Genomic DNA, 27543 nt, shown 5'->3' with positions numbered 1-27543 from the left:
ACAGAGCCTACATAACATGAAGACTCTGTAACCAACACAGCTTGCTTGCTTCACTCCCAGTTATGGAATACTGTCAAACTGATACATAAAAAAAACGAAAGAACATCAAATAGTGTATATTTAAACATCCATTCTTTTTTTTCTCATCAAAGTCTGTTTAATGCAACATAATCATATTAAATGCCATAGGCGGGCTAACGGAAATTAGCATAGGTAATAGTTCGAAACCTGCAAACAGCTACTTAACACAAACGAGGGAGCCACACATACAAAAGAGTGCAGTTTTGTTTTTTTGGGGGCGTGGGGGTGACTTTCTGCCCTGTAGAACATCATGTTATGGCTGTGATACGGCAATTTCCTTGTGTAAAATGGTCTTGTGTCTTGTCGTGTCTCAGGTGGGCAGCGTGGTGTCCTTCCAGTGCCAGCCGGGTCACCTTATCCAGGGCTCCTCCTCCAGAACTTGCCAGCCGGACCTGAGATGGAGTGGGACGCAACCCGAGTGTATACGTAAGAGTCCAATTCAATGCCGTCCCGTCCTCTGCATGTTCAGGAACCCAGTATTATTATTCATTCATCATCTTCGAGCCGCTTGATCCTCACGAGGGTCGCGGGGCGTGCTGGAGCCTATCCCAGCTGTCTTCGGGCAGTAGGCGGGGCATACCCTGAATCGGTTGTCAGCCAATCGCAGGGCACACAGAAACAAACAACCATTCGCACTCACACTCACACCTAGGGACAATTTAGAGTGTTCAATCAGCCTGCCACGCATGTTTTTGGAATGTGGGAGGAAACCGGAGCACCCGGAGAAAACCCTTATTCTTAGTTATTATTATTTCTTTTTTTTTTGGTCTCATACTTCCTTTTGGTTTTGTCATCCTTCCACAGCCCACGCATGCAAGCAGCCCGAGAGCGCACTCCACGTGGACGTGGTGGGCATGGACCTGGCGGGCTTTGGCTACACGCTGGTGTACAGCTGCCAGCCCGGCTACTTCCTTGCCGGGGGTTCCGAACACAGGGTTTGCAAGAGTGACGGCACCTGGACCGGAAAGATGCCGATATGTCGAGGTAAAATAAATGAATACATCGAAATTAGAACAGGAAAAAAACGGACTGTATGATGATGTATTTGAATAAATTAGGAGACCATGGGATGAAATGCGTATTTAAATCAAAGTAAAAGAATAAAAGCATTCTAAGTAACGCTGTACATGCACATCAATGCCTTGTTAAGCTTTTATTTTGAAATTGGCCCTCACCTCGGTGGTGCTGGCAACCGTTTTCACTTTCATTTCAACTGTGGTTGACCTGAAATTGATAAAATTAGTGCGGACATGAATTCAGTTTGTATTGCGTGGCCTGAAGTAACCCATACCCTCAGCCCCCGCAACACCCCCTCCAACTCACCCTTCCCCAAAGACTCAGTCAGCAATTAGTGCTAATCACGTGACCAGCAGTGAGTTCAAATTTTCTGCTGCCTGCACGGAGAGGACATTTAAGCCTACATCTGCTACACTGCCATTTTTTGGGTACCAATTTCTATGTCGTCGGCAACCACCACCACACCTGTAACGGAGCCAAATGTGGATTTACATACTTTATATGCTTGCAGCTGGCGAGAAGAAGAAAGCTGTGAAGCCAGCAACGGGAACTCCAAGCCCCAAACTGAACGGTTAGTGCTGGTTCCTTGTTGGTGGGTGCAGTCCAAAAGACAGCAGAGCGGCGGTTGTGCACGGAGTGTGACCGCGCCATGTTTGTTGGATTAATTTCTCAAAAGGTCACCGTTTTGGCGAGGAGCTAAACACTTTTAAATGTGAAGTCGCAGCTGTAACAAATGTTTCCGTTTAGCACCAACAACCAGCGACGTCTGCCGCATAATGACCAGTGATTTACATCTACATCACATCAAACTGCATTTATTGGAGTTCACGCGGGGCTACTTTTTGCGAGGCTGCAGCTGCAGATTCGGCCCGATATCCATCCATCCATCCATTTTCTGATCCCGCACTCGCACCTCGGGACAATTTTAGAGTGTTCAATCAGCCTGCCATGCATGTTTTTGGAATGTGGGAGGAAACCGGAATTTTTTTTTTCTTCTCTGTCCCACAGTCCCAGATGACGTGTTTGCCCCCAACTACATTTGGAAGGGCTCGTACAATTACAGAGGCAGGAAGCAGCCCATGACGCTGAGCATCACCAGCTTCAACGCCAGCACGGGCAGAGTCAACGTCACCCTGAGCAACGGCAACATGGAGCTGCTGCTATCAGGCAATCGAATAAAATACATTTTAAAAGACAGCAGTGATTCATGACAATAACATTTAATTTGTTAAAATGTTTGGAGTACTTCCATCCATCCATCCATCCATCCATCATCTACCGCTTATCCGGGGCCGGGTCGCGGGGGCAACAGCTTTAGCAGGGAAGCCCAGACTTCCCTCTCCCTAGCTACTTCTTCCAGCTCTCCCCGGGGGATCCCGAGTCGTTCCCAGGCCAGCTGGGTGACATAGTCTCTCCAGCATGTCCTGGGTCTTCCTCGGGGTCTCCTCCCGGTGGGACGTGACCAGAACACCTCACCGGGGAGGCGCTCAGGAGGCATCCGAGTCAGATGCCCAAGCCACCTCATCTGGCTCCTCTCGATGTGGAGGAGAAGCGGCTCGACTCTGAGCCCCTCCCGGATGACTGAGCTTCTCACCTTATCTCTAAGGGAGAGCCCGGACACCCTGCGGAGAAAACTCATTTCAGCCGCTTGTATCCGGGATCTCGTTCTTTTGGTCACGACCCATAGCTCGTGACCACAGGTGAGGGTTGGGACGTAGAAGAAGGACCTGAGCCAAAGGGCGAAGCTCTCAATTTACCGGTCGATCTACGTCCCAACCCTCACCTATGGTCACGAGCTATGGGTCGTGACCGAAAGAACGAGATCCCGGATACAAGCGGCTGAAATGTTTGGAGTACTTGTTCAACATATTACCTTAAAACAAATACCCCAAGTAATAATTGTAAAACAAAGAGAGCCCGCATCTGTTCTTCTTCTTCTTCTGTGACACGTCCGTCTCCTCTTCCAGGCCTTTACAAGACATCCGAAGCGCGTCTGCTGCTGCTGATGTACCACGTCAACTACGTGCAGCAGGGGAATCATCTCAAAGATTCCACCATTTCTCCGGCCAAGATCGTAGAAGACTCGTGGACCATGGATGGATTCGTAAGCATCGGCGGGATCACATAAAATCCACGGCAACCCTTCGCTGTGTTTCGACAATAGTTTCAACTGTCAACATACCACAAACTGTGATCCCAATACAATTGAAAAATATTTTCTAACTCATCGTCATCTTCATATTCCTTTTCATGTGCATACCGTGCAAATCTGTCACTTTATCTTGAATTCGGTTAATCACCCGTGCAGGTGTCGGCCGAACCCGACGGTTCCAGTTACGTGTTCCAGGGATTCATTCAGGGAAAAGACTACGGACAGTTTGGACTGCAGCGACTCGGTAGTTGTTCTCGCCGAATGATTTGATGATGATGATGATGATGGCCGAGGCTAACTTCCTGGTTGCTTTGCAGGTCTAAACATGTCGGAGAGTCAGAATTCACATCCGCCTCAGTTGCGCACCAACAGCAGCTCGGTGGCCATCGCGATCCTGGTGCCTTTCTTCGCGCTCATCTTCACCGGCTTTGGCTTCTATCTCTACAAACAAAGGTCTTTGAAATATGATCTATCAAAAGTATGACAGGTATCAGTGCTCAGTATCGGTGAGTACTTGGAGTGACGCTGAGTAGGCAGCCTTCGGCAAGTGCTCTTCAAGAGCCTTGCTTTTTTGTTCTTTTTTGCTGTTTTTGTCTTTTGTTTTGTCACATGTTGTTTGTTGTTTCATTGTGTGGACCTGATATGGACTGTTTTCAGCGCTTTTTGGCCACGACATTCGTCAAAGGAGCAGTATCTGTGGTTGGTGGTTGCGCCTTCTCGGCAGCACGCCTGTACCAGCACAGATTTTGATTGGGAGGAATGTCGGCGCCATTGACTGTCGGTGCTGGACAGACCTGGGGCGCTTGTGTTTTTTGCGCCAGTAATGGGCAGCATTTTTCACAACCCCGATTTGTTCAGTGGCTATGTCAGCGCTGTTGGACAGTTGGCGTTGGTGCGGCTGGATGGATGGCCGCTGAAGTTGAGGATGAGGAGAGAGGAGCGTTGGCGAAGAGCGCCGATGCGTATTTGGAACCGTGAGTCGCCGCTTGGAATTGAAGTGGATTTCCATGGGACAGGAGAAGTGAACCAATCGCTTTTTTCGTCACTGGATGCTACAGCTTCTTGTTGACTTTGAAACTTAGCTTGTAGCCGACGTGTGCACATTTTGAGCATGACGTCTCTGATCCACTGGTTAAAAGGACACTTTGATTCTCTCCTCTTTCATCTCAAACTGCTTCAAACAACAAAGCCTGTGATGGAAAAGTGGTTAGAACTGCATGACTGTCCGTGTTTTATGTTATGTGTTGTGTTTATTATTTTACTTTATGTTAACTGTTTTGTAAAGCGCTTTGTTACAGCTGCCGCTGTTGTGAAAGCGCTATATAAATCAGCATGTATTGTATTGTATTGTAGTAGTCTTACCGCTCTGTCGTATTATTTTCTTTTTCTTTTTTTGTCACACAGGACCACACCGAAGACCCAATACACGGGCTGTTCGGTCCACGAGAACAACAACGGGCAGGCCGCCTTTGAAAACCCCATGTATAACACCAACGCTAAGGCGGTGGAGGGCAAGGCAGTCCGCTTCGACCCCAATCTTAACACCGTCTGCACCATGGTCTGAGGATTAATGACGGACAGGAAACCCGGAAGGGAAAAACAGTTCCCGGCATTCATTTTGGTCTCGGCCGCCCGTTCTGAAATCTCACTTGGCAGAGAGTAGCAAAACTTTTTGTAACACAAGCGGGGAGGGTTGGGGGTGGGGGGGATCATAAGCAAAAGAAGGGATGAGGGCAGCCCTGGAGACTGCGTCCTTAATCCTGAGTGAACGGCGGATTAAAGTCAAAAGGGGAGCCCGGGCCCCGGTTGAGCCAGATGAGAGGAGGAGGAAGGCTGACACACGGAATGCTTAAACCGCTTCGTTCCCATTCCGGTGGACGGGAAGGCTGAAGAGACGCAGACAACCCCGAACTGAACTGGAAGTCGATTAAGCGAATCGTCTCGAGAGAAGCAGGGGGTGGGGGGGGGGGGGGGGGTTAGTATCTTCAAATCCCCTTGTAGCTAATCAGAGCAAACCTGAAATGTGGAGCTGTTCCCCGATACAGTGAATTCCAAACGGACTCCGATGCGAGGCGGACTAAGACCGAGAGAGACAAGCTATTCCCGGCTCTGGCACTAAAGCACATCGGACAGGAAATGCTTCCTGTCTGCCCTGGAGAACGGGGAACTTTGACGGGAAGGGTTAGGACGGACCACCGCCACCCCCCCCCGTCGGTACTGAACCAGAAGCGGGGTTTTTGCTGCCCTGCCAACGTGGGCCGCCACCGTGGTTCCACTGAGATCCTGCACTCTGCGAGTGTTTCCTCCTTTATTTGTTACGACTGCAGAATCTTCTGATCTGTGATTCTATTGCGAATATATAGAAATATATATATTCGGGAGTGGTTACCACCTATATTTTTGTGCTCGTATTTGACACGGGCGCGAGGCCAGGATGGACCATAGCAGCAGATCATGTGGGGTTTTTTTCGTTGTTGGGGGGGGGGGGGGGCGATATCCAGTTGACCACATATATGTCCCTTTCTCATTTATTTCTTTTTAAATTTTTCTTCCTTCGTAGAATGTGAAGTCGTACACTTTCATCGCTTTTTGTGGTCTGCTTGTGGTGAGGTGCGACGGTTTTTGTTTACGATTTTCACGCTGGCCTTCAAAGATGGCTTTTTACCACCCAGACTCACTGCCCATGCTCTTTTGCATTAAAAGCATTTGTCACCGTCGCACAGACGTCACCCTGTATCTAATTATCTCAATGAAAAAAGGTGCAGCATCTTCGTGAACACTATTTTTGTGCGTCGGTATATATTTGCCAATCGGCAAGGGCAACGGTAAATTCTAGCAGCAGATTATAGCATTGGATTTGGGGTGGGTGGGGGGGGCGGATGATCCGACAGACCACTTTTTTTGTGTTACGCCTCTTTGTGGTCTGACTCCTGTAGCGTTCAGGATGCAAGGCACTATGGCATTTGCTGATGAGCCCCTTTCACAATGGCCAAAAAGATAGCTTGTTGCTCTCCTTTTCACTGTGGCCCAGACATCAGCACGCATCTACTGTAATTATCTTTAAAAAAAAAAAAAGCCGCACTTGCTGAATGAGCACGCATTTCGGAAATGGCTAGGCCGTGTTTTGGTGGATAAATGACGGCTCAACCGCTATATTCTTGTCTGCTGGGAAATTTGTGTGAAAGGCACTATTGATGCAATCCAATGAATAGTCCCTGGAGAATTTTTTTTTTGGGGGGGGGCAAATGTTTAAATTCCCCGTGAAATATTTCAGTTCTGAGCTCAGTCAGTCCATCATTTCTTCTTGTGCAGGTCTGTTTGTTTAAATGTAGTTAACATTTGAAAACTTGGGCCAGGAGTCGAGTTTCAATTGAGATTATTTAACATTTTTCCTCACTCTCAGATCTTTTGTTAACGACCTCTATCGTAAACAGTTGGATGCCCCGTGGAATACATTGTTGTTTTTCTGTTGTTGTCCCCCCCTCCCCCCAACCACGCATTTCAAGAAACACAACCCTTATTTTTTCAGATTTTTTTTCCTCTTAGTTGTCGACCTTAAAGTGATCCACACGTCTATTTTTCTTTTTTTTCTTTCTTTTTTTTGCGGGGATGTTGCCCAAAGGAAGTTTTGTTGGCGTTTCAGTTTTTTCCATGTTCAATTGGACAGGTTGGAGTGATTGTCGTCGTATGTACGTAGTTGTTGTGTTGTGGTGGTTTTAGTCGTTTAGTTTTCACAATGAGTCTGACACAGTGCCTACCAAAAATCAAACATTTTTGGGGACTCTGCCTTCTACACATCCTTATTCCACTTTCAAAGGCATTTTCAACCCCTGCCACAAGCTTTTGTCGGTGACTGCAATAAGATTGATTTGGAAGACTAAAGCCCTTCTTCGCCCCCCTCGACGGACACTGGAAGTATTCCGTTTGAGAATTAAAAAAAGAAGAAATTATGGTTAAAAATATATATATACCTAACTAAACAAAATGTTTTGTACAGAAATCTATTTTTATGATGAGATTATTTGTAAAATGTATTGAATCTATTATGTAAATTTTCAATGCAATGTAACATTAAAAAAAGACTACTGCGCTTTGGTAATTAACATGTCTTTTTCATTGTGTTCTGGGATGGTTGGTTCTTGCTTTAAAAAGTTGCTCTTGAGTTCAAGTTTGACTATAAATAAAACAAACTTACACTTGAGAGGCCAAAGAGAGTGTTGCTATCTCACCTTGCGATAAAGTCCCCAAACTTTGGCCTGTTCTGTTTATGGAGATGTTATCACCTAAAATGCAACATTTTATTTATTCATCGTTTGTTTGTATTTGTTTTTAACCTAAATCCTAAAACGTTTAGTTGGAAAAAGTTTCATAGCGAACATACAAGTTTTCTTTATCCCATGCATCGACGAATTTAACATTCGTTTAATTGCTGTGACATTATTTCATTTTTCTTCCATTTAAATTACTACAGTAATCTCAATCTCTTTCTTTGGTTATGACAATGACAAAGAGTTATGAATTTGTGAATATCCAAAATAGAGCGACGTTATTCAGGATTTGCTGTCGTCATTTTGACGTGACGACAAGGTTTCCCAGCAATCCTCGACGCTGGTTGAAGATGTCTCTTCCTGTGTTTGAAAGGGAGCAACTTTTCTTGTCGACGACGTCTCCCAACAATGGTTAAAGAAAGGTGAGAAGATTTCATTTTTCTCTTTTTGTGTCGGTCAAATGTGAAGTGCAACGTGTTCGTCGTGTTCCAAAGTGTTGCTAAATTCTGCTAATTTTATGTCCGACGGGTGTCTTGTTCTTCTGTTTTCGGGGCTCCAAAACTAACGAACATTGTGTTTCAACGAAGAACGACGTTATTGAATGTTAAGCCCTGATACGTTTTGTGTTGTAGAACGAATTCTTACGGCTCATTTTAGTTAAAATGCCACTTTTTAACAGGAAAGCTGATGCATCCTAATATTATGAATTGTTTGTTTGTTTTGTTTTTGTTTGTTTATTGTGTATTGAACATAAAACACAGTAATATTTGACAGAAAATAAGGTAGATAAAAAAGTAAAAAGAAAGAGATCAGTCTTCATTCAACACAGTTATTATGTTCAAGGGAGTAGGATGAAGTAAAAAACTTATCTAGTCCTACCCCGTTATGTGTTTATATCTACTAAATCATTTTTTATATCAATCAGAAAAGAAAAAAGTCTCCATTAAGGCTCATACTTTAATTGTGGGCCAAATGTACATGGATGAGTAGGTAATATTAATAGTTGTGTTATTTAAAATTTTACATTCATTGCATTTCATACAGTATAATGTGTGTTGATATTTCTAATTTCCATATTGAAATCCAGAAACTTGGAACTGTTGCAGTGCTTTCTTGTTTCTTGTCGCTAGATGACGCTGCAGTACTTGTGTAGGATATGTAGTTTCTCGTTTTTTGACGCCGTTCTTGTCAAACTTGTCAAAGAAAATTACAATCAAACATGTATTTTACATTACTTTGTTTTTCCACCGTATTTAAACAAATATTGAACTGAAAAAAACAGTGTACACATCAGACATGCATTAAAAAAGATAAATACCATTTAAAGTAACAACATAAATTCAGTGCACACAACAAAACACAAAACTACGACCGGCAAATTATATATACACGAAATAACGTCTTTTTCGACTTGCTGCTTGCAGGACACAAAACCGTTTCTCAACGATGCAGAGTGTAATGCAGCAGTATGCCACCAGATGGGGCCAGCACACCTCTAAAGACCAATACAAGACGGTACTTCATTCCTGACAGTGAAGCAGTAAAACACTGTGTATGTGTGGGGGAGGGGGTACATGACAAAAACATGAGGTCTATTCCAATGAATAAAAGCATTTTAAAAGTTGTTTTTACATGTACATATTTTTACTTAATAATTTTGTTTTAAATTTTTACATTGACAGATCCAAATGGAGAACTCCGGTTCCCGTGGTTGACTCTCCACGCCGCAAAGTGCAACAGGACTAGGTAAGAATATATTTTCTTTTTTTATTCAAGGGAATATCATGTAGAAATGTTTCATTCTTAAAGCGGGAGATCTGGAAATAGGATTTAGAAACAGCATGGCTCGGTTGTATACTTTGAATTTAATACAACTTTATTGTCAAATGTGCTGTACGTATGTGTAACATACAGCACAGATGACATTTCTTCCCTCTCAACATAAAACAATTAATACACAATTTATTAAACAAATAAAGAAAAATTACAAAGAATAAACTTTAAATATTTAACCAGAGGAAAAGCTTTTTTGAAGCTAGCCCCCCATGATAAATCAGTTCAATCGTTTATAAAAGTGTACTTAATTTTATGAATTTGTTTTGTCACATCATAACTTGCTTGTATTTGATGCTTCTATGTGTTCTATGATTCATATTTATTTAATGCCGTCTGTGGTGACCCACAGGCATATGAAGAGAAAATATTTAACCAAAATGAAGTTTGTGTGTGTGTGAGGGGGTAATAATTTTACAAGAAATAGTTCAAGAAAAACAATATTATCTCTCTAAAATAAAGTTAAAATGAGTTTTTATATTTGTGTGGTAATTTTGTCATGCTGTGATTCAAATTCTGTGTTGTCACCCGACCCTTAGTTTCATCTTAAATTTGACTTCACCTCCAAATAATCAGATTTGTTTTTCATAAAATCGAAAAACATGTGAATATATACTGCATACTGTAGTTACTCATTGTGACTTTAATCTCAAGAAAATATTTTCAATAATAATTTCCCTCACCCCGTCACTTATTTGTTCTCTCAACGTTTGGAGCTTGTCCTTTGCAAATCGAAATGCACTCCTGTGATTTTAACCTTTATTTTTTTCAACAAAATCACCAATATTTCTTTGTAACTCAAGCCTTTTAAATGGAAAAGTACTCATCAAAATGACTCTCTTCATTTGTCATAATTCCACTCTTCTTCTTACTGTGTCTTTCTACTGTGGCCCTAATGCTCCTTTGTGGCGTTGGCATTTTTGATGAAGGCACACATTGCCGTCAAGGAGCAACAGTTTAAACTTTGCAGTGTGCAAGTATGAACAGAAATCTGACTGTACTGCAGTACAGTGCTGGACTGAATATGCGATTCTAAGTACAGCCTAAAGAGGGCGCTTAAATCTGTATGAATTGTTTGTCTCTGTGGCCTCTCTTGGACAGTTTCCTGATAGCTTGAGTCGTGATCCGACCGACCATGTTTATTTTCCTCATGCTAATGAGCAAAATGAAGGCTATTGAGCAAATTGCACTGTTGGGCTAGCGCTACTTGTCCGCATGTGTGCACATAGTGCCCCTTCGGCCTTGAAGCCGGTCGGCGTGACCAATCGATGTGCGAGAGAAGCTCCTCCGTGTCCGACATGACGCGGCAACCATGTTTGATTAAATGGCCGTCGCGTCCTCACCGGGACACAAATCAATGGCTCTGGAGGGGCGGGAGTGGGCGTGGGGGGTCACTTTACATGACGCGGCCCAATGTGGCGCCTGCTTGTATTGACCCGCATAAGCAATAAGAAGAATGTTATTTTTACAAGATACCCTCTCTGTCGTTCTCAAACCTTTTACACAAAGTACCACCTAAAAAACAAACAAAAATATATATAAAAATGACCACCATTAAAATCCAGCTGCGTAGTCAGTCTTAAGTCTTCATGAAAATATTGAATTCCAAATACCGATTAATTTCATAATTGATAAAATAACTGCCCTAATTGTACACTTGACATTATTTGTGAACAAAATGCACTTCTTCCCCCAGCCAACTCACCCCCCACCGCGTCATTGTTTCGAGACGTGAGCAGCTATCATCGTCTTTCGCTCCATCCTACGCCACCCTGTTTGGATGTCGAGAGCGAGACGTTGCAAACCATCGGCGGGCGGTGTCGTATCGCTCGCGTCCTGGGATTTGTTTGACTCGGGTAATTGAAAGTGTTTTAAACTATTACGGCGGGCACAGGGGCTTGTTTAAGTGTCGAGCTGCCAATCAGTGAGGCGGGCGGGCCCGAGAACGCCGGCCCGTCAAGGCCTGTCAGTCACTCGCTGGAAAGCCTTAATGGATTTCTCCATGCTGGAGTTCAGAGACAGACGGCAAAATCAATGCGTTGTCATGTGTGAGTGGGATCCATCAAACAAACGGCAGCGCAAGTTAGATGGAATATTGTGTGCGTGTCCGTGTGTTTCTCTGTGATAGTTCTGGTACAGTTGGCCGTGACACTCCAAAATGTCTCTACAATGTATAGCAGCTAGCTAGCTCGCTAAACTATCTAGCTAGCTAGAAAAGGGTTTGCAGTCTAAAATCACGATTAACTAGTTTTTTAAAAATGTTTGCTCAAATTTCCAATTGTTCTGGGACATTTAGATTGAGAAGTTTCACTCGGCTGCTAACGAGCGAGTCACAAGCTAACTTGTCTGGAGCTTGTAGACACGTTCGATCCAGACAAGGCTGCATGTTTTTTAGTGTGTGTAACACTCGACTGAATAATTGCAGACTTTAGTAAGAGCACTTGTTTCCACTCTTTGCACACGCGACGTCTGTCGGTGGGCTTCGTTAATTTAAAAAAAGAAAAAAAAAGTGAAAAGTCTGCCACCCTCCATTCTATTCATTTCATTCCTGCGAATGAATACCTGCTCTTCATCTCCAAACCGGCATCTGTGATTTCTCGCCTGCACATCCCGCTCAACCACCACGTCTTTCATTTTTTTTGGGGGGGGGGAGTGCTTTTATCTCTGCAAAACGATGGCTTTCACCGCAGTCTAACACGAGGCAGACTCTCACGTCTGTGTTGAGCTAAACCAGACGACCCCGTGAAAGGCACCAAAATCATTCCACCATGTTGAGAGCCAAAGTAGTAATTACTCATAATTGTGGGTGGGGAGGGGCTTCAATTTTTTTCTCACTTTTTTTTTTTTTTTGCAAATTGGATGATTTCCTTTTTTTCCTCCCTTCTTCTTTTCAAACGATGTCAGATACCTCAGAAGTTTTCGAAAGAAAATTGAAAACAGAGGTTGTTTCGTTTGTCTTGTTACCTTTCCAACAGGCTGCCATTTGATGACATCTCGCACCGTTGCATAAGAAAATGGTGAAGAAATTTTTCTGTATAATTGACTGGACGTGTTTAATATTTTATTGAAAGCACGATAATTAGTACAAAATCAGACGCATAGTTGATGTAATTTTGTCCTTCTTTCGACTACAAAACTGTTGAGGCAGAATCAACGGCGCCTCCGCTGCCCGTTGTAGTCATGACACATTTTTCTTTCGCTTTCTGACAAAATTTACATGAAGACATGATTTCTCTGGCATTGCCACATGCACTGTTTTTGTGCACCAATAGGTGGCATCTTGGTGCCAAGAAAACTATTTGAAGTGAGGTAAGGAACATCGTTTAGATGCAAATGTTCCTTTGCTGATATTTTTGTGGCATCCATAGGAAATCACAAATCATTTTGGGGTACTCCACTTATTTGCGGATTTTAACTGTTGGGGGGGGGGGGGAATATTTCAAAATGTTTCCCAAACATGTTGCTATGTTATAATGTGACTAAGTTTGTGTAAAACTTTCAACAAAATTATCCCTTGAACAAAAAAAAATAAATAAATATAAAATATTTTTAATGTTAATAATTAATCATGTATTTCCTAATGTTAGCATAAATGTGTACGATTTCAGTCAGCGACCGGTGTCGCCAAAAGGTTGCAAACCACGTAATCCAGCGCGACCTTGTCTGCGAGTTGTTCGTCCTGGTTGAATCAACAATTTTCCTTTTATTTCGCGAGATCTCATGACCCACTTTTATGCTCGCCAGCTGAAAAAATTGTGCCGGGCCAACGTCATTTCGATCGGCTGTGACAAACGTAACCGAGGGCGCTACAGAATGGCCTCTGGAGCTGCGCATCCGTAGCGACTTTAAAGAAACGGGCTTCATGGATTTAATAGCGAGTGTGTTTGTGTAGGGTCCATATGCTAGGGCTCACTTGTCCCACCCTCCACCCTGTAGGCTTGTATTGGGTTGTTGTCGGAGCCCACAGTGTGGCCTGCCAGCCTCAGACATCAAACTCGGCTTTCTTGGCAGCGCCGCATCGCAGCAGCAATAACAAGGGGCCGAGCTGTTATTTTTACAAGCGCTATTAGGCAGAAACTCCGTGTGCAAAAACAGACATCGAAAACACAGTGTTTATACACGGATCTCGACTCGGAGCATATGCACCCCCACCCTCTCACCTAAGCATCCACTCAAAGCTTGAGGCGGCGGCGGGGGGGGGGGGGGGGGTTGCGAGGTGGTCCGACCTGCAGTAAATCACATGCGACACAGCGAAGGTGCATCTCTTGACATGCTGCGATGTGGCACGCCCCGCCGCATTACCGTCCACCGAGGCTCGTGGACACCCAAACTGAGGATAGCTTCTTGAATTGGGATATGTGGGAAGCTCTTTACCACGATGTCGCAAACAGCCACTCATTTCTTCCGGCCTAATTGGCACGCATGCAAATTCATTTTGGAGGGAGCCACCGCGACAAGGCCAATGTGCGCGTTCGCCTGGCCGAGTTCGCTCCACGTGCACTCAAGTGTGACCTGAGGTGCCCCTCCGCCACCACTGCAGATGGCCGCCATTCGGCTCGTGTTTGGATCCCGTACGCCGTCGGGGTCGGATCGTACGGGGATGTACAACGATTTCCATAGACAACCATTTGACATAGTGCCAAAAGATTGCAATTATGATCATTATAATCAATCCTGAAAAACCAAATTCCCAGAACAAATTGATGGTATCCTTTAACATGGACGTTTAAAACAAGTACCGCAAGCCTCTGCCATTTTTCGAACAAATCGCGAGTCAAGACTTTAGTATGTGAACCCAAATTTGCATTTACTATGTTCGTACACAGTCGACATCCAACTTGAATGTATTTGGGTCCGAGTTCGGGACGACCGTCAGATGCATCCACGACGGATCGGTCTCTATGCCGCACCAGAAGCGATAACGTCCGCGCCTTCTGCATAAACACGAGTCGTGGCGCTGGCTGCCTCAGAAGCCAGCCTTTGAAGTGAAGTAACGACGCGGGGCAAAGTTAATTACGTTCCATTATGCAGGCCGGGCGCGACAGCGCGCTTAGCAAAGGCCGTGTTTTTCCCTTTAATTAACTAGAAAGCCAAGCAGTTGCCTGTCAGGCGCCCGCTAAAAGAGCGAGGAAGGGAGCCCTCGGGGCCCCGATGAGAGCCCGCTAACGCCGGCCACATGCTAATTGCGCCGTGTTAGCGTCATAAACTGCACTATCGCTTGCCACTTTTTTGTCGTCTTGCTGAAATGCGCAAAGGGATATCTTTTGGTGGGGGGAGTGGGTGGGCGGCTGGTCTCCAGGGAGCCCGGGAGCAAGGGGTGCCTAGGAACTTTTCAACTTGGAAAACACCGCCACTGCATTTGCCATCTGAGTTCTTAATTGGAGAGGCCGACAGAGCAAGCCCATGATCACTCTGAGCCAGATGAAGGAATTATTTTTTAGAAAGCTTGTTAGCAGCAAGAAGGAAGTAAACAAATTTTTGAGTTCGTCGTCGATGGTTTTCAAGCACAAAAAAATGCTGCTTGAGGTTTGGACAGCATCTCTATTGCCGTTGAAAAATTTGGAGTTTGATTAGAATGTCCTTATTTTTGAAAGTAAGCCTTTCCATTGAAGATTCATCAGAAATAGTCTGGAAATTCTTCATGTGGTTAAAAAAAAGTAATTTCCAGCTTTTTTTAATGAACGTATTTGCTACTTTCAAATTCACCTGAGTAAATTCTCATATGTCGTCCATTTTTTGTTTTTTTCTTACTTTACTAGGGAGAGGTCTTTTTGAGTCACTACTATTTTTCTATCGTACTATTTAGAAATGTAAATGTATATTTTAGCCTCAATCACTCAACAAAAATGGTTCTCAATCCCCATGGAGCTCAACATGAATGGCGGTTAATTATGTCATCAAGTGCAACAATGTTCACTGCCAAAGGGTGGCGCTAAGCACAAACTAAAATCACTTTTCTAGTTATTAGAGTATGCACACAGGCACCTGAGACTTACTGTTTATACATTAGCGCAATACGTATTTTACTTTGTCAGCGCCGTATTTTAAATAACTACCCATCCATACACACACACACACACTCACAGCGTTCAATAAACGTGTGTCTGCGTGTGTGTGTTTGTGTGTGTGTGTGGGGGGGGGGCGGATTTCAATGCCAGTGTAGCAGTTATTAATGTCCACCGCGTTGTAATATGTTCTGGGAAGAGGGTGCGTCGGCGTCCCACTCGATTCCCCCCCACCCCCACCACCATCCCACCGGGAGTCCGTCACAGGGCTCGAGCTGTCTGGCTCCAGCATGTAAAAAGATCCAGGCCTCACGTTCACAACCTCTTAAAAGAAGACCCCCGCTGACACCCCCCCCCCCAAAAAAAAAATCAATAAAAAGGCAGCCAACAAGTTGATGTATATGTGTGAGGTAGCTTTCACCATACAACACGTTTGTATTTCTACAAAAGTCTCATGCGTGTCATCAATGGCTGAAATCATTTCCAGCCATATAGCACTTTGTATGCAGCAATGGCTGTTTGAAAGTGCTCTATAAATCCAGTTGAGTTGAACTTGTTTTGGGGGAATCTAGTTGAGGTTTTTGCAAAATAGAACCTAGTTGCAGATTGATTTGCTTTTTTTTTAATATAACGTTTGTGTAAAAATGTAATATTCAAGGGAAATTGTCATTGCCGTGACAAAATTACTATTTGAGCAAATTGTATTGCATTTCTTGGCAAAATATGAAAAAAAAAATAATGGTAAAACTTTGCATTGGGAGAACATGGAATTGTTGTGACAAACGAAGTTTTTATAGCAAATGTAAGCATTTTTGTGGCTGTACCGCAAGGTCATGGCAAAATGTTTCATTTTTATGGGGAGGCTAGCATTTCTTTGGTCAATTGTAGCATTTTTATGGGATTTTCAGTATATAATTTCACATTGTCGTCCGTTTATTTTCACAGCAAAATCGATCATGTCTGTGTCACTGTCCACAGCAAAAGCTCACCGCTTGTTTTTGTTGGAAGATGTTGAAAGTCACAGTGAGAAAAATCTATTAGACGTCCGCATCGTCGGGAGTTGTGCCATTTCGGGAGGTCAAGGACGGTTGACATCTTTTGTTGTTCCTAGCCAAAGCGCTTCCATAATATAGTCCTGGCCAAGCAGTGCGGCATCGCGTCATTCCAAGTCCAAACTTAAGTCAGGTAAGAGAGTCAAAGCAAAATCATTTTGACTTTCCATCTGTCGGTCGTTCTCCTTGCCCGGCGTGGGCCCGCCTCCCCGCTGCCGGATGGGTTCCGGCTGTCGAGCGGGTGGCGCTGGTGGCCGGCGTGACGGCTCGGCTGTCTGGTGTCGCGTGCGATCAACGCGCACGTCGCGCGGCGAGGCCGATCGGAGCTGAGCGCCTCCGCCTCACCGCGGGTCACCTTTCACGGGCAATTAGTGTCGGAGCACGGGGCGCGCTCGCGGCTTGTCGGCCCCGCTTATTGTGACGCCGGGCACGGCCCGACTCTCCCCTCTTCCTCCTGCCGTTCCTCGTTGCCTCTCCATCTCCTTGAGTTTTCCCCCGATGTGCTTTTGCCGCTTTCTGGCTAATGGCTGCTGTCTGGCAATATGTTGTCCAACTGTTCAGCTCTGTCTTCATTATCCACGCTTGGGCTACAGTCATGTAATGCTGTACGTATGCACATTATTCCAATTACGTCTCCCCAAGTTCTTCTTCCCGGACTTGGCTTTCATGTTTTGTTTTTTTTGTTTTTATTTTTCCGACAGCAACTTTCGTCGTTTCACTTTTATGACGCGACAAACCGCAGTCTATTGAACAGGCTTGTTTTGGTGCATTTCAACAGTTTGAAACGTACGCGAACTAGCAACAGTCCAGGGCTGGAGTTCAACAGCAACACCCCAAAGAAAACGGTGTCATCAATTAAATCGTTTGGTTTGATTTTATGCCGCAGGTGATTTACACGGCGGGTTGGAATGCATGGCCTGTTTAGTCAATTTCAGTCTCTATTGAGTCATGTTACTTTTTCTGAGTCAAAGCTTGAATTTTATACTCAAATTTCACATTCCCAATGAGGATACTTTGAACTATTTGGGAATTTAGCTGTAGTGCGGGTAATATTTGTTTTATTTTTATAAAGGCAGGTTCAAAACCAGCAACGGACCCATTGATGGCGTCCCGAATCCCCTTTCAAGTGTTCCTTTAGAAGGTCAACAGCTGTTTTTAAACTGTTTTCGAGTTCTGAGACAAATACATACAATACAGATGCAAACATCTCGCCGCATACGACACAGTCGTGTACGAGTAATCAGGAGCCAGCAGCAATGGCCGGTGTTATACTTAATATACATTGTGACCTGCATACATACATTATCCCAGCCGTGCTCCGATATTCCCACCGCACGTTTTAACGGTGCACGGATGAGGAGAAATCAAGCAAAAAGGGCATGTCATTTGCATACGGAGGGCTTCATTAGATGAATCTAAGGAGAGCAAACCACAGCCCGCCGTGATGAATCGCTGCTGCATCGCCAAGTCGCCTTGTAGTCACCCTTATTTGCATATGTTCTATTTCTGTATGTTATTTACTCGCTTAATAGTGGACACTTTGAGACTGTGTCTAAACATTCAGTACAGTATCACGATGTTGTACTTTGTAGAACATACCTTCTAGTTTGATGAGAATTCATTTGGTGAATTTTAATACATTGATTGATTGTGTTGTGTGGACTTGACGAATCGACTTAATTTTTGAGTGCATCCCTACAAATTTGTAGTGGCCATCTTGGGCCCGGTGTCTTTCGGTGATGCTGTCACCCAATGCGGTGCCTCACTGGCCCTGGGACGCTGGCCCTGCAAAATTGGCCCTGAACTAGCTGCATCCGTGAAAAAATCTGCTGTGTTTTCTCAACTCTCATAGCTGCCGTTCAAGCCCCAATTTTTTTTTTACATTGGTGATGCCAAAAACATTTGCCGAATCCCAAAAGCTCGCGAAATAGAACTTGAATCAAGACTTTCAGCATTCTAACAGGTGATCGGCGCTGACATGAAATTTCACAGCGATATGAAGCTCCCCACCTTTGGGATTACAATCTGATTTCTCTGTAAAATGGTGGTAAAATAAGTCAAATATAAACCATAAACATGCTGAATAAATAATTTTCCCCGCTCGTTTAAATGCACCCAGGGGTACTTGCGTCTTGGCAGGCCTCACGCCATGTTGTCTTTTTCAAGGCGAACCTGCGCCGTCAGACCTCGGACGCGCCGTTTCATCCGGTCGTACCGTGTCTGACCAGATCTGACTGGCCCGGTCCCAATTGGGTCCTGCATTTCAGCAGCCAAGCCATCATCCTCTATAAAACAAGAGCAACCCGGATGCCGTCAGATGTTTTGCTCGCATTGCGCCGGTGCACGTCCTCGGGAGACGAAGAAGGGGGGTTTCGGAGTAAGATCCCGTGATCGGAGCCATCCAAAAGGCTTGTTAGGGAGTTGAAGGGATTCTTATTAGTGCTGAAGTTGCTGACAAATGGAGTATGTGCGGTGTCTACATTGGAGATGATGTGTCAGTGAGCTGTTTGTTTCTATTTTTATTGCTGGAAAAGTCTTCGTTCGTTAGCAGGCACACTTTGAATAAGAGACTGCCAAACGGTTTGTTTACAGCGTCCAAAGAACAGGCGATGGGATTCCAAATATTTGAGTAGGCTGTTGGTCTTTGTGGTCACTTTTTTTTTCTTTTTACCAGCTGTCTGTCAGATGTTTGCCAAAATTGCTTCTCAAAGTTTCTTCAATAAGCCTTTTGAGAGGGGGCGGGGGGTCATATATAATCGGCTATCACGTTTTCATATAGATCAGCATTCAGTAGATGGGGATGCCCAGTCAGACTCCTGCAAGCTTCAGCGGCCGAGGTCATCAAGCAGCAGTTTGACATGATGTTTTTTGCTTTTTTTGTGAGGGAGGGGGGGACTTAATGCAGTCCTTAACTGCCCCCTCCCTCTCCACACACTCATCGACTTATTCTCTCTTGAACAGACATGGGCAGATGACTTGCCACGGACCATAAAAAGACCATAAGGGCAATGAGGCACTAAGAAATGATGGCTGGGTGATGGAGGGGTGGCCGGCAGGGAGATGGGTGGAGTTTGTTTTTTTTTCCTTAGGATGGCATCTCAAGCATGTGTGGAAAATGAAAGTGTGACACGTAGTACATGGAAACATAAAGAAAATCAATCACATGGACCACATGGGAACCTCACGTTGAGTTAGCTCCAGCTGAGGCCTCGAAGCGGCAGGTGGTCCAAAAAAATTGCAAATATGTATCACAACCAGGCTGCATTGCACACAAATGTGAAATGTCAGACCTCTGAAAGTGCAAGTGATGACAAAGACAACAAATATGAACTAAACTTTCAATATTTCCTCTAATTTTGGCTGTCCGACAATTAGCCGCCAGGCTATTGAGCATGCTCCTAACCAAAATGGCAGCACCACACTACTGCACGGTCACTCCGCAATGTTCTCATCAAGACAGAAAAACCTACGGTTTAAACAGTCGGAGAGACTTAACGCGTGGCTCAAGGTGTGTATGTGGAGGGTGGGGGGGGTGGTCTTTTACAGTACAGTATTTGTATTTCAGTTTGTTGTCGCTCTGGAATGCTGTTGCTAACAAAAGCAGCAGCAACTATCAAAGCATGTCGATAATCACTGGTGAAGTCTTTCTTACTGCATTCTGCCAATGACTTCCTGCAGATTATTAAAAATCTTTATGTTATGTGCAGAAGGTTATCTTGAACAGCAATGAGCATTCTGGTCGCCCCCTGAAGTGGTGGTCTGGTTGTGCCGTAGTGTTATCGCTAACCAAAGCAGCAGCACTTGCACTTATAGTAACACTCAATGTCGCAAAGAGGTTCCCTGTGCAATGTTAGACTATCATGTTATCTGCGGACGCCAGCTTTAACAAGTTCGTGTTCTAGAACAGAGTTTTTTTTTTAACTAAAAAAAAAATACTGCCCAAGTCCAGTTCAGTTGAATTTAACCCTTTAACTTGAATGCATGGCGGCCCGGTAGTCCAGTGGTTAGCACGTCGGCTTCACAGTGCAGAGGTACCGGGTTCGATTCCAGCTCCGGCCTCCCTGTGTGGAGTTTGCATGTTCTCCCCGGGCCTGCGTGGGTTTTCTCCGGGTGCTCCGGTTTCCTCCCACATTCCAAAAATATTCATGGCAGGCTGATTGAACACTCCAAATTGTCCCTAGGTGTGAGTGTGAGCGTGGATGGTTGTTCGTCTATGTGTGCCCTGCGATTGGCTGGCAACCGATTCAGGGTGTCCCCCGCCTACTGCCCAAAGACGGCTGGGAGGGGCTCCAGCACCCCCCGCGACCCAAGTGAGGATCAAGCGGTACGGAAGATGAGTGAATGAACTTGAATGCATTGTCATTTAAGGTAAAGTAACTCACGCGCAATACATTTTAATTGAATCTTGAAGTCCATTTTTCTAGTGTTCTGAATTCAGTACAAGTCCAGTATAGATGCGAAAATTGCGCATTATGTTACAGTAGCTTCGTGTAATATATAAGTATCCGAAAATACTGTACTTTTCAAAATAAAACCTCTTTCAACGGATGTTTTCTAGTTATCTTAAAGACAGTATTCACACCCCATTTCTGTGTGTTACCTTGATGACTGTGAAAACTCTTTCTTGATCTTACATGCCAGTACTTCAGTTGTTCATCCGCATCATCAAAGTATTTCTTATTGTTCTGTTGTATGTAAAATTCCAGCCTCCTCACTGACGGCGTAGCTGCGAGTGCGCACCTCCGAGCTGTCATATGTCATGATCGACGGCTGGCAGATGAGAGCTGCCACCGCGGCACGCTCCGGGAGCCCTCAGGGCGATACGGATGGCTGCCACGTGGCGCCTCCTCACTCGGATTTGTCTCCGCTAACTGCGTCGCTCCCGGCGTTAGCACGCTGCACTCTTCGGGAGGCTGTTTCGATGTTCTTGTCCCTGAACTTTTCCTGTTGCTCACTTTGGGTTTTAATTCTCGATCACTGCGGTCAACCCGAAGAGGAGCACTTTGTGCCTCACTTGATAATTTACGACGAGACAAAACCATGACAGTCGAAACAAGTCTTTTCCCGGTGAGGGTGTGCACTTGATGCGGATCTGAATACCCATTTGAAGGTGTCAATATGGGAGTATTTGATTGAAAAATGCGACCGATTAACACTCGAGCATGGATTCCGTCGACAATAAAGAGAGAGCTGAAAATGAGAGACGAACATGACGCTCTGAGGATCAGGAGATTCTGCAAATAAACCAGATCAAGGTTCAAGTTGCAGCGTTTAACGCTGAGGGAAAGAAGTTGCATCTTACAGTCCAAACTTTACGGTAATGTGTTTTTCTCTGGACTATTAGATGGTCCATTAGTCACAGTGCATCACTTTTTTTGTGCAAAATGCTGCTCAATTCCTTTCCGAGGGGGGGGGGCAGCTATCAACAAACTGCTCCTTTCCTACCGAACGTTGTTTTATTTCCTCTCCTGAGTAGCATGCGCTTCTTCAGTTAAGCACTTTCGGCAGGCAAAAGTCATTTACGGGCAGCGTACTCGATCAACGCGGGCAGCCACTCACCAGGAATCGCAGTGATGCGCATGATCTTCCCGATTGCCTTGTTTCGGGTTGGACAGTTTGTGATGCATGTTTTTGGACTATTTGATTGGCCTTTCATTGAGCTTCACACGTTTGTTCCCCCCCCCCCCTCGCCCCGTGGCCTCAGCAGGGTGCGGAGTGATGCGCGGAAGCATGTCATCCCCCGCTAAAAGCCGACCCTGATGCTTTTTAATGCATCATCAAGGCAACGGGGCTGTCCAAGTCGCGTACAAGTTCACCAAATAAACACTGACAATGAAATTAATAATGCATATTGTTTGCGAAGGCCTCAGCTGGGTGATTTGACTGATGTATGCAAAGATGGTAATTTATTGAAAGTAAATTCATGTAATTGTGCAGCAGAACTTGATGAAGCAAAAGAAGGTGTCAGCACGGCTTCCATCATCATCAGACGAGAGAAATCATTAAAGAGCAAAAACAAATCTGGCTTCAAACGGCAGCGCGCAACAAACACTTGATTTTATGGATGCCTTTCCTTTGGACCAAAGTTCAACCACAGCCGTTATGGTAAATATGTCAGATTTGCGCTTAGTTTGTTTGCCGGTGTGATCGTTTGGTTTTATTTATTTTCCACTCGGTCCGCAGGGATGTAAACACTCACTCGGTGGATATCAAAGTCATCAGTGTGGATTTAATTTGAGGAGAGTGAGGAAAGATGTAGTTGTCATCATCAAGTCGTGCGGACGCCTCGCTCGATAAAAATAGTTTACTGCCACTTTGCTGTGTGTGTTTTTTTTAATGATAATTGTGGTGTCAGCCAAAGTGACGTATTGTGTAAGTGATAGCTGACTGGTGTCACGCATTGACAACGTATACACAGCGGGGCTGAGGCGGAGTCTTTCAAGGTGGATTATCTGCACTTTTTTTTTTTTTTGTACAAGTGTAAACCTTTGTTCACATTATGGTTGTTTTTATCCCAAAGTGTGTCTCTCGTTCTACGTTAAAAAAAAAAAAAAGACTGACCCTTCACTTTACTTGGCAAAATTCCGTAGTACATTGTCTTAAAATGTAAATCTTTGTTCTCAATGATTGGGGGGCTATCATTGCCTGCAGCCTCTCCAATGTTTACGATTGTTATTTGCTTACGATTGTCCACTTTTGTCCAGCGCAGCCGCGTCACTCATTATTCAGCTGGCCGAACAAGTTAACTCGTAACCTTGTGGACTAGCGTATAGCATCGCCCCAATGTGGTAAGCACTTTGTCTCCCGTGAAAGCACTTCTTGTTTCACAAAACGTAACATGGCATTGTTTAGCGACTATTTCCGAAATGTGAATGCAGAATTATGTTCTCCCCTGCCTGATCAAAAAAAAAAATGACCGTGGGGGAATAATACGAATAATATTTTGTGTCTTTTGGCGTTTTAACGTGATTTCAAACTGCCAAACATGGTGTCACACTTTTATGACAGGGCCTTGGGAGAGAGTTTATCTCATCATTAATTATCATATTTCCCAACATTCTGCCTGTGCTTAATTAAGGAAGGTGGGGGTGAGGGGGGGTCATTTGGGAGTGCTTATTAACTGTAACAAATTTGTTAAAGGAAAGAGACAGATAAAAGCGAGTGCCGACGACGGTCGCCCCTCGGTTGAGTCTTCCCTGTGACAGGGTTTTGCCTCTCGTGATTGAGAACTGCACCAGTCGTAACTCTGGTCCCGACACGGGGAGATGAAACTGAGTACATGGGAGGGGAAGGGGAGGAAATCTGCGAGGAAGGACGAGGGTGGCAGGTGGGGGCGACTAGAAGGAAATGATTGCAGACATATGCTGGCGCTCGAGCCGGATAGTGTTCGACAGAGGCTGGGAGGGGAGGGATGGCGAGAGAAAAACAAAGAAGGGAATGCAGGAAGGAGGTGTTGAAGCATCGTCACAAGGTTTACGTATGAAGTGATATTTTCATGAAGCTGCATATAATCCATCCAAATCATGTATGTCGTGCTCTATGATTTTGATTTTGGCGATGATTCTTGGGAAAAAATAAAGAGCCACCTTGAGGGAAATGATTGATCCTTGCGGTATTTTAATAATAGAGTGTCGCAAATGTTATTAAGAGACCTGGGAATGGATTTAATCATGAAATAATGCACATGGCTACGTTATTAGTCGGAAATGGTTTCGGATTAACTTTAGCGATATATTGCTAAGCCGTTAGCCATCTGTAAATTGGGCGTGGCTAGGTTTGTCCCGCAAATATATTTACTGTAATGATGAACTGTTGCTTTAACATCGGTTTGGGATCATTGAAGGACTGGCAAACAAGTTTTAGTCATTGTTTTACTTCTGATCGATGTTAATCACTCGCGTTCTGCCACCTGGAAGTATCCTGGTGCAAACATTCGGAAATGGGCTATCGTCGACTGGTATCGGCACCAAGTGGGTCAGTTACTCACCCGATCCAACAGATGGAGCCAAGGCTTTTAAAAAAAAAAAAAGCTTGCCATGTGTGACTTGTCATGGGCATTCCTGACAACTACGGGAGCCGCGTGCAACGTCGTCCTTTTATATTAATCCAGTGAGTCACACGGCCTTGGTGGAGGTCTGCTCTCATTTCTTCAACGCACATCATGTTTCTCAACCTTTTAAAGTGACGCTAAATCAGTCGCCGCGTTGCTCATGTCATCGATATTCCAACGTCGGGAGAAAAACAAACTTTATTAGCCACGTCGTCGCCTCAGCGGGATGAAAACTTCTGAGAGCCATTACACGTTTGAAGGCAGGGGGCCCCGACGCGCCTGCGCTTGATTGACAGGCTTGGCCTTGCCTTAATAGATGATAATTGGGCAATTTTGAAGGGTCTCTGAAAAATGACCAAATAATAACTGGCGACTTTGACTCGAGACTTGTTTTCACAGGTAATTGTGCAAAAAGCATCTGGCGCACCATTAGTTCCATTTTCACATTAGAATAATAATCCTTTGCGGCTAATGGAGTCGCTCAAAATGTCTGCCTTAGTGCCTGGGTGGTGCTGTTGAAAACGGTTAATGTTAAATACTGTACGGTGGGAATACGCCGACGTATCCTCCACCTCTTGCGCATCGCGCTGACATTTTCTTGTCTTGGGGTTCAGCATGTGCCCGTTGCCATTTGCACATCCAATGAATCATTATTAGGATACATGAAACACTTGAGCGGCTCACTCTTCATAAATTCCACAACAAAGCGGACCATTGGTACCTCCCGCCTATCTTCTGATTGTAAATGTCACAACATTAACGCAATTAGCACCTTATCAGAAATTAAAATGTGAAGCAGGACCAAAAAAAAATTGTGCATGATGAATGTTTATATCATAACAATTACCGATGCTAATTGGGCTGCGGGCATCACCCCCCCAAAGCCCCCCCCCCCACTCTTTCATTGCAAAAACATTGTTTTTTGTTTTTTTTTAATATGGAAGACAATAACAGTCCCCGGGGGTAGTTACCTTATTGTTCGCCTCTTCCCAATGAGAGATTACACCAATATCACGTCTCAAATTAAAGGCTAATTAAGACGTGTTTCTGAGTTTATTGCCGTCCATAAAACTTTGATTAGGCAAACATTAGCCACATTACGGCTTTAACGGCCGCTGCCCCTGTGATTACCATCCGCAATTTTTATGTACTGTGCGTCGACTTGTGTGTGTGTGTGTGTGTGTGTGTGTGTTTAGTGAATTATTTAGAGCGTACAAATGGTAAACCTAGCTTTAGAAAGCAATGTGTGTGGTTTTGTTTCCAAAAGGTGAAGTTGAAGAAATATAAAAGTCATTACAGGACTTTCAAAGAATTGTGCCGAGTTGGAAATGGGCGAAAATGTGTGTGAAGTCCATACTGTTTGTTCAAACTGTCCTGTGCGTGACAAAAAAATAAATAAATAAATACCAGTTTGTTAGCATTCTGCGCGTACGTTTTTTTGAGACTTTGCTGAACAAAACGGGACAGCTGGGGCACAAAGGCAACTGCGCAAAGGCGACAAAAGTCATCATTTTTATCCAGTCTTTGCGCGCAGTTATTAATGGCGTTCGCTCTTCCGGATCACCTGAAAAATGAGTCCAAGGACGAAGATTTGTGTCGGAAGAGGCGTTATTTAATTTATTTATTTATTTTGAGAAAGAACATGACTCCCCAACAAGGAAGATTAATGGAACTCAGATGGCTTTTAATTCGCGCAGCTGTGCTCATTAATTATCTGTCCGAAACACAAATATTTTTATATTCGCCCGCTGTTGATTTATTTGATTGTGTTTGCCGCCGGATTTAGATAAATGAGGCTTTCTTTCAAATTTTGCCACCACTGTACGCAAGAGCCAGGCGTTGTCCTCGCTTGCTCCTTGGCATCTTTGTTTCGAGTAGTTATTGATGGTTTATGCCGGTTCAACCCAGGGGGTTGGGGGCGTTAAAAGTCATAGCTTGGCACTATATAAATCAAATTTATCCCAAATCCAGTAAGTGGCAGTGATCTTTTATTCTCCTTCTGTGAAATCCAAAATAAATCTACGTATGATTTCAATGTACTTTTTGCAAAGAAATAAATGTATTTGTGAGGAAGTTGGCAGGAAAATTATTTTCATTCAACGCGGTATTTTCCTTTCAAGACAATTTCAAATATTAAAAAAAATAAGTCATGTTTTTTCATTTCAATTTTATTAAAATGTATGGAATGAAAGTGGTTTATATGACTGAAATAGTCAAATTTATTCAAATCGACACAAAAACATTTCATTTTATATATATATATATATATATATACATATATATATATATATTTTTTTTTTTTGGTACAGGAATTTGTGTTAAAAAACTACACTTAATAAAATAAAACAGTATTTTGTAGTGGCGTTTGGAAAAAATAATTCCACTGCTTTAATATAATATTTATGTCTTTCAGATTCTAAAACCTGTTTAAAATCATTTAATTTGTTGCTGTGGGATGTAGAAAATTTGATGAAATCGGTAGCATGAACATAGAGCTCGATATTTTGCATTTGGCCCCGCCTACACTTGGTCAACTTGTACTGGGTGTTTTGTTCAATAATAAAAGTATGTTTTTATTGCAATGCATATTCTGACTAAAATAAATCATTTGAAATTTCCATGCATGATTGAAAATTGGGACCACTGGACTTATTGACTATTGATATTTATACCCAATCAACATATTTTTGTTGCGCCACTCATAGATGCTGGATACATATTCAGCTTATCTCCGTCTCATTGTTTTCCGCCGCACCATCACCAACACTTAGGTCCAACTCGGCACATTTCTTTAAAAGTCCTGTACGATTCCAAATGCAGTGGTGAGAACAGAAATTAAAATTTCATTATTTACTGCAGCAGGGGCTTTTTTTTTTTTCTTGAGGAAGGCAAGGCAATTAGCAATGCGAGCCGCACGGCCCAGGGATATTTTTTGCTCTGGCCTCTCCTTGCTTTCTTATCCTGTCGCTGTCATCCTGTTTAGCGATATAGCAATGCTCATTACAGTCACATTGGACAATTTAGTCCAGCATGCGAACTTGAGATTGGACACCGAGGCGATAAATCACTGGCTGAGTAAGTTTGA

At 43.9% G+C, this 27543-nt stretch overlaps 1 protein-coding gene across 6 annotated transcripts in view; it reads left to right on the top strand.

Moving 5' to 3' along the window:
* The window catches only part of csmd3b (CUB and Sushi multiple domains 3b), a 180967-nt gene extending 173549 nt beyond the window's left edge, over positions 1-7418 (top strand). For all 6 annotated transcript variants that reach the window (XM_052070278.1, XM_052070281.1, XM_052070279.1 and 3 more), the window contains 8 exons: positions 396-507; positions 886-1065; positions 1610-1669; positions 2107-2265; positions 3066-3202; positions 3407-3494; positions 3568-3703; positions 4655-7418. In XM_052070278.1, the coding sequence (XP_051926238.1) occupies positions 396-507; positions 886-1065; positions 1610-1669; positions 2107-2265; positions 3066-3202; positions 3407-3494; positions 3568-3703; positions 4655-4814 (1032 nt within the window). In that variant the 3' untranslated portion in view covers positions 4815-7418. The remainder of the gene's footprint in view (positions 1-395; positions 508-885; positions 1066-1609; positions 1670-2106; positions 2266-3065; positions 3203-3406; positions 3495-3567; positions 3704-4654) is intronic.
* The last annotated feature ends 20125 nt before the right edge of the window (positions 7419-27543 follow it).

The sequence above is a fragment of the Hippocampus zosterae genome, chromosome 7 (genome assembly GCF_025434085.1).
Source record: "Hippocampus zosterae strain Florida chromosome 7, ASM2543408v3, whole genome shotgun sequence".
In the NCBI taxonomy this organism is placed as follows: Eukaryota; Metazoa; Chordata; class Actinopteri; order Syngnathiformes; family Syngnathidae; genus Hippocampus; species Hippocampus zosterae.
This window is presented reverse-complemented; position numbering and strand designations above follow the sequence as displayed.